The sequence below is a fragment of the Nicotiana attenuata genome, chromosome 7, assembly GCF_001879085.1.
Source record: "Nicotiana attenuata strain UT chromosome 7, NIATTr2, whole genome shotgun sequence".
Classification (NCBI taxonomy): Eukaryota; Viridiplantae; Streptophyta; class Magnoliopsida; order Solanales; family Solanaceae; genus Nicotiana; species Nicotiana attenuata.
The window spans coordinates 88,256,201-88,263,619 of NC_031995.1; the positions used below are offsets into that span (position 1 = coordinate 88,256,201).

Genomic DNA, 7,419 nt, shown 5'->3' on the forward strand with positions numbered 1-7,419 from the left:
ATGACTTCTCCATATGTGGCGGGTCACAGTATCAAAGATTTTGTCAAATTGAGATGTCATATAAGCCGACGTAGATTTTGGTCAATAATATAGTAATAATCTGGACAAAAATTGTAAGCTGCAGCCGTACATATTGGACGGAATTAGTCCTATATATTTGCTAGTCATAAAGGCAATGCAATTTACTCAACATAGAACACTATATTATTAGCTTCTATATGTGTTAAAAGATTCATCAAATAAGTATAAAATAATAGATTTCGAACTAAGTAAATCAAGCAGTTTGTGATTGAATTCGAACACATAAAGTTCAAATCCAAAATTTGTCTTTGGCGTAGATAACAACGGATTCACTTATACATAAGATTTGTGGGTGGCAAAAAGTTCTAAATCTTATTTTTCCAAAAGATAATGCAAATTAATTTACCACATAATACTCAAGAAGCATAGTAATTTGTATCGAAAGTTCTCATAGTATTGTCAGAATATATACTGGTATGGTACTGAGATGCAATACAAAGTAAATCACCATTTTGGTTGGCATGCATTCTCTAGTACAATCATCTTTGGAACTATACTTTGGCTACTATACTTTGGCCTCATTTATATACCACTGGAGTAATATTTATTTTTATTATATGTGTTTTTCCTATGCATATATGCAGCCTCTCTTGGGCCAAATTTTATCTTACTTGTGCAATTAGCAACTTGATTCACCTCTATTTTTTAGCTGTCTACCTTCAATTTATCTGCAGAAAAAAGTTAAAAAGGTTGAAAAACATTAGGGGAAAGAATGGAGAAAAATCTGTTCTGAAGTTACAAATATAAGCACTAAACTTTCAATTATGAAGAGATAATAGAGAGTAATGCATACATCATATGCATATATCTTTACTCTTTATGTCTAATATATTAATGATTTACTAAAGGAGTAAACTAGTAAATCAGCTGGACACTCTAGCCAAGATGCTTTCTCAAACTCTAGAACAATTTTTTTGTTCCCATCCAGTGTCCGGTGTTCGGTGGCCGCATTAGGACAGGACCCGATTAAATTCGGGTTCGTACCGAAAATTCCTATATTTGGGGGTAAAATACTCCATAACAAATGCGACTTTGTCTCTAGCTCTGAAACTCGAAACCTCTAGTTAAGGATAAAAAAATATTTATCGCTCCAACACAATCCTTGTTGATTTATTACAATTCGTTCTATTTTAAGTGCCTTAATTGACTGTGGACGGATATGTATATATCAAAAAAGAAATTTTTTCCAACTATCAACAAAGAATTGAAACTAGTTGCAAAAATACTCCATCCATTTAACTTTTATGTGACTCTATTTCCTTCTTTTTATGTTCCAAAAAGAATCACTCTTTTTTAAAATAATTTAAGTACTTAAAGTTTTTATTTTATCGTCAATAGCAAGTTTTTATAGTTACACAAATATTATGACATATTTAACGTTACAAATATCTAATAATACACAAATACCATAGCATGTTTCACATTTTTTTTCTTTCTTAAACGTCGTGCTCAGTCAAACTTATAAATGGATGAGTATTTAAAAGGAAAAAACTTAATAACAGTCAAATTAATTGTTCCATATCTCAAATAAAGTAATTAGACTCATAAACTAATGCATAATTAATTAATTTACCACATAAACATAAGGATCTGTGCGACCTCCTGCCCCTGTCCTCTTCACTTCATCTAGTCTCAACAATCTGAAACATAAACCAAAGATACAAAAAATTCACAAAATTAGACTATCAATGCAATTGTTTTGTGTGCACTGTGTGTGTGTGAGAGAGAGAGAGGGAGAGAGAGAGAGACATTCTTAAGGCTTTGCTGGTATCAGGGCTATCACCAAGCAACTGACGAATCCTAACTTCAGAAGCACAACCATGACACGTCAGCACCTTCAATATCGCTTCAGCTCTCCGCCGCATGTGAGCCGCCGAGCCAATCGCCTTCATCTTCCTCCAAACACTCTCTGTCTCACGGCTTGAGATGTCGCCGGAGGTAGCAGAGTCAACAATTGACACACACGACAACTCTGATGCTGACGTGGCAGTTTCCAGCTTGTCGGAGCTGAATTTCAGGCAATCGGAGATGCATGAGCTCTTAGATCGTCTCCTTCGCACCGCCTATGAATTTTTAAATATGTCAGAAAATTAATCGAAAACGGAGAATATTGAATACTCTGATATATCAAAGCGTCAATTTTCAAATCGAATCACTGAGAAAAAAACAGAATAGGCTGATCATTTTGCTGAAAATTGAAATAAAACTCATCGAATTACAAAAAATAAAAATGAGAAAACTCAACCGATTCTAAAGCATCAATCTACAATTCATAACACCGAGAAAAACAGAGTAAGTTGAACTATGAAGATTCAGAGGAACGAAAAATTCAAAAAAAAAATAAAAAAAAAAAATAAAAGTGGTCGAAGCGGAGTAGGAAATTCTAGTAATTCAACTGTAGCAGTAACATTAATCATCTTGAGCTAAGTGAATATTCAGAAAATAAATCAAAAGTAGAGAAAACTCAATCGATTCTACAATTCCTAACACTGACAAAAAACAGAGCAATTAAACTATGAAAAATTCATAGGAACAAAGCAGTGAGCTATAACACGAAGCACTGAATTAAGCAGATATATAACAGATCGTGGACTATAAGAAACTAATAATTCAAATAAAATAAACAAAAATAACAAATCAAAAACTGTAGATCACGTTCATCTTAACTCAATATTTCAAATTTTTTACCTTAAGCTTATTGATGATACGAAACATACGAATCATCTTCACGCGACGAGCATGTGCTTTAGCCTCAGCCGACGACACATCATCATCATCATCATATTCATCAACATCATCATTAGCAGTAACAGTTGAATTAGAAGCACTCGATTTCGACTTCGAATCTGAAATCGACGCCGTATAACTCAATGCAGCTGCCTGTGAAATCTCAGGTATACTCTTCATTCTACACAGTACACACACACACACACAAATGAGCAACAAATTAAGTATCTCAAATTTGAGAAAAAAATCAGAAATTTGTAGTATTACTTCGAATCCAAAGCCGACGTCCTATAACTCAATGCAGCTGCCTCTGATATCTTCGATATGCTCTTCATACTACAAAACATAAAACAAACAAAAAACACAGCAACAACAACAAAATATAGTATTAGCAATACAATTTGAGTAACTGACAATAATAGAGAAATTTGAGAATTTTGTACTACTAGAATACTTTGTAGTAGAGAGAAGGAGAAGAGCAGAAGAAACTTCGAGTTCATCTTCATTAGGAAATGCTTCTTCTTCTTTTTCTTCTTCCATTTGTTACTGCTTCTTCAACGTTGTTTTTGTTTCTTTGAGATTTGAAATATGGCGCGTTAATTAATTTTTTGGGAATATTTGAATCATATTACACTTCGGGTTACTTGCTGAATACGGAGTACGAAATGGGCTATACCAGATCCAGTTGCTTCTTCGGGTTGGGCCGGCCCAGATTGTATTCTTAAGACCAAGTCAAAATTTGTTAAAATAACACGGTCTAGCCAGTTTTCGGACTGGTCATTCAAAAATAGCCAGAGTTTACCAAGTCAATGAAAATAGCCATTATTCTACTGCAACAGAGACCGGTCCAGCATAATATACTGGAGTTCAGTGCACCTGTGTATGAACTTCCAGCATATTATGTTGGAACTCCAACACACGGAAACACTACAACAAATTTGATTATCAGTGATAAATTATTTTGTCACCTAAAATTCACTTTTTGTTTCAAAAGGTTTTTTGTGATAAAATATTTTTTGTCAAAGGTTTGTCCCTAAAACACCGTCACTAATAGTATACAAAGACAACTTTGTATTTCGTCGCTAAATAAAGATATATTAACTACAAAATTGTTTTTTGTCTCCAAATAAGTAATATTTATGACGAACTTGTTTGTCATAAAAAGTGTACAAAATTTGTAGTTAAAAGTATTGTATCGTCGCTAAAAAGGTCTTTAATACTGACGAATCTAATTTGTCACCAATTAATTTTAATTAGTGATGATGTTGATTGTCGTTAAAGCTATGCATAATTCGTAGTTAAAGGAATGTGATTTTGTCACTAAATGGTATTTCTTTATGTAAAAAAGAAATTTTCGTTTCTAAATAGATAAACTAGCGACAAATTTTTTTGTCCGAGAAGGTAGAAATTTCGTAGTTGAAACTCTTTTTGTGTCTCGACAAATGATATTATTACTGATAAGACTAATTTGTCACTATGCGTTATCTTAATTAGTGACAATTTTAATTGTCATCAAATATTAAGTTAATTAGTAGTTAATGTGAAGGCCATTTCTGGACAAATTATTTTTGTCACTAAATGTTATCAATTTTTGACGATTGAAAATATAGCAATACGATTCAGATTCTGTAGATTAAAAAAGATATTTTGAGACGAAGATGTGATTGTCATAAAATGTATAAATATTTAAATATAAATTTTTTTATGACAAATTGTATATATATTTAATGCTTTGTAATCGCAATATTCAAGTCCCTAATTAAATAGTTTGTTTGTAATTACATGTCGTAAATTTAAAAAATCACAAAAATAAAAAAGAAACGTAATACAAAAATTCATACAAAATCATATACTGATACAACTGTAATTATCCTAAGAAAACATGTAAGTACAAACTTATAGAGTAAATAAAGTGAAATACCTAAAACATAAAAAGTCTAATTGAAATGTGTGAACATGGTAAATTAAAAAAGACCAGCATGTTGCTTCATCATGTGCTAATGAGGCGTCCCTTATCTACAAACTTCCCAGACACCTTTTACAACTTCATATACCTGTGTGTACAAGAAAAAAATAATAAACACTTTTTAATTTTATGATTTAAACAAATTATAACTTCAAACGGAAATCATAAACTAACTTTGATTAGTAAAGCAATAATAATAAAATGAGAAATAGATAGTAACTTCTATACAAAATTATTAACTATATGATATACCCTACATCAAAAACAATTGAAGAATAAAAAAGAAAGATTAAAAAATAAATAAAAAGAACATACATCAATAGAAATTTACCTCCTCATCAAAATAGTATCATGAATTTCCTTCCTTAAGCCATGAATCAAGGGCCTCAATTATAGCAAAAGATGATTTTCACAGCAAAATAACTTGTGGAGTTGCTCCTTGTGCTATTCAACTCCTGCATAAAAACTAATAGAGCCTTAGTAAATACTGTTAAGAACTTTTATTAGGTAGAGATATATTAAGGAGTTTAAAATTAGACAAGAGAGAGGAGTTGGGTTTATCTGGTTATAGGGGCCGGCCAAGATGATGGTTGGATGTGGATGACCATCATTTGGGATAATAGAAAGCAACTGGAAAAAGCAGAAAATATATGCACAGATTTCTCTTATCTATTGGAGTACTCTATACAGTTGTATTAGACTTGTATATCTCAAGTTTATCTAGTGGAAGGTTGTTCGTGGTTTATATGGAGGAAATGGATAACAGATGAAATTTTACACGAAAATATTGGAGGGAAGGTAAAATAATTGAAAGTTAATTTTTGTTATTTTATCTTCCCTCCAATATTTTTTATAGAATTCTCATTCTTATGACTTCCGTAAATATTGAAATTATATGTCTAACTTCGCATATTGTATATGAATTATTTTAACATTTTTTTAATTATTTTATTTGGACAAATTGTGAGCACGTTGAAAACAATTATGTATATGGTTGATACTATGTATGCACTTAATCAAGCTTAAATATGCAGATAATTGTAGATATTAATTGTAACGTCCCAATTTTTTTTATATATTTAAATAGCTTAATTATAGATTTAATAACGTAACTAAAGTAATCTCATAGAAGAGAATACCAAGAATAAGGGTAGTTTAATGCATTGGGTACCGGTTACGCCCACCTCAAATTTGGAGCGTGCATTAATCATGAAAAATCTTTAAATAGATTAGATTGAGATAAATTGTTTCACATTAATTCTTACCAAATATAGCGAAATTATGGCCAAATTATTTGAAAACATTCAAAATTTTGTTGTGCAACCAAACTGTAAACTTGTAATTACACTGTGATAAACAAACAAGTCATCATAATTACACAATTGTATAATTATTAGAATGTGTAATGAAAGTAGTAGTGAGGCGTCGGTACGGACACCAATTCCAATTACATGGTGGCTTTCCAAACAGACCATAAATGGGTTGTCTGCCGACATGGAATTAAATTGTAACAACCCGACCGGTCGTTTTTGGCTCTAGCACGTCGGTCGGTAGTTTGAGGCCATGAGCAGCTTCACATCATGTATTATGACTTGTGCGCATGGTCGGAATTGAATTTCGGGAAGTTCGGAGTTGATTTGGAAAGAGAATTCTCATTTCGAAAGCCTTAAGTTGGAAGAATTGACTAAGATTGGATTTTTGAGTAAACTACCTCGGAATCGGGATTCAAAGGTTCCAGCAGGTTCGTATGATTATTTCGGACTACGTATGTCCGGATAATATTTTGGAAGACCCGGGAATGTTTCGGCACCTATTGTGGAAGTTAGCATTTTTGGAAGAATTTCATAAGTTGGGTTGTAGTGCATTTCAGTATTATCGATGTCCGNACAAACTTCCCAGACACCTTTTACAACTTCATATACCTGTGTGTACAGAAAAAATATAAACACTTTTAATTTATGATTTAAACACATTATAACTTCAAACGGAAATCATAAACTAACTTTGATTAGTAAAGCAATAATAATAAAATGAGAAATAGATAGTAACTTCTATACAAAATTATTAACTATATGATATACCCTACATCAAAAACAATTGAAGAATAAAAAAGAAAGATTAAAAAATAAATAAAAAGAACCTACATCAATAGAAATTTACCACCTCATCAAAATAGTATCATGAATTTCCTTCCTTAAGCCATGAATCAAGGGCCTCAATTATAGCAAAAGATGATTTTCACAGCAAAATAACTTGTGGAGTTGCTCCTTGTGCTATTCAACTCCTGCATAAAAACTAATAGAGCCTTAGTAAATACTGTTAAGAACTTTCATTAGGTAGAGATATATTAAGGAGTTTAAAACTAGACAAGAGAGAGGAGTTGGGTTTACCTGGTTATAGGGGCCGGCCAAGATGATGGTTGGATGTGGATGAGAGATGAAATTTTACACGAAAATATTGGAGGGAAGGTAAAATAATTGAAAGTTAATTTTTGTTATTTTATCTTCCCTCCAATATTTTTTATAGAATTCTCGTACTTATGACTTCCGTAAATATTGAAATTATATGTCTAACTTCGCATATTGTATATGAATTATTTTAACATTTTTTTAATTATTTTATTTGGACAAATTGTGAGCACGTTG

At 31.7% G+C, this 7,419-nt stretch overlaps 1 protein-coding gene and 1 long non-coding RNA gene across 2 annotated transcripts; both read right to left on the reverse strand.

Annotated features, from left to right (window-relative positions):
* LOC109230574 lies at positions 451–3,147 on the reverse strand. The gene is made up of 5 exons (XM_019396048.1): positions 3,076–3,147; positions 2,770–2,989; positions 1,831–2,144; positions 1,655–1,721; positions 451–749 (listed from the first exon to the last, which is right to left on the reverse strand). Exons 1-5 carry the CDS (start codon positions 3,141–3,143, stop codon positions 741–743), a joined length of 678 nt encoding a protein of 225 aa, XP_019251593.1. The 5' UTR covers positions 3,144–3,147; the 3' UTR covers positions 451–740.
* LOC109230575 lies at positions 4,643–5,499 on the reverse strand. The gene is made up of 2 exons (XR_002068678.1): positions 5,106–5,499; positions 4,643–4,862 (listed from the first exon to the last, which is right to left on the reverse strand). It is a non-coding gene; the product is annotated as an uncharacterized LOC109230575 (long non-coding RNA).

Excerpts from the sequence above, each read along its gene's own strand:
- LOC109230574 (XM_019396048.1), bottom strand. The coding sequence starts at position 3,143 with ATGAAGAGCATATCGAAGATATCAGAGGCAGCTGCATTGAGTTATAGG. Across the intron at positions 2,990-3,075 it reads ACGTCGGCTTTGGATTCGAA|AATGAAGAGTATACCTGAGA; the intron begins GTAATACTACAA and ends TGTACTGTGTAG. Across the intron at positions 1,722-1,830 it reads ACCAGCAAAGCCTTAAGAAT|ATTGTTGAGACTAGATGAAG; the intron begins GTCTCTCTCTCT and ends TTTATGTTTCAG.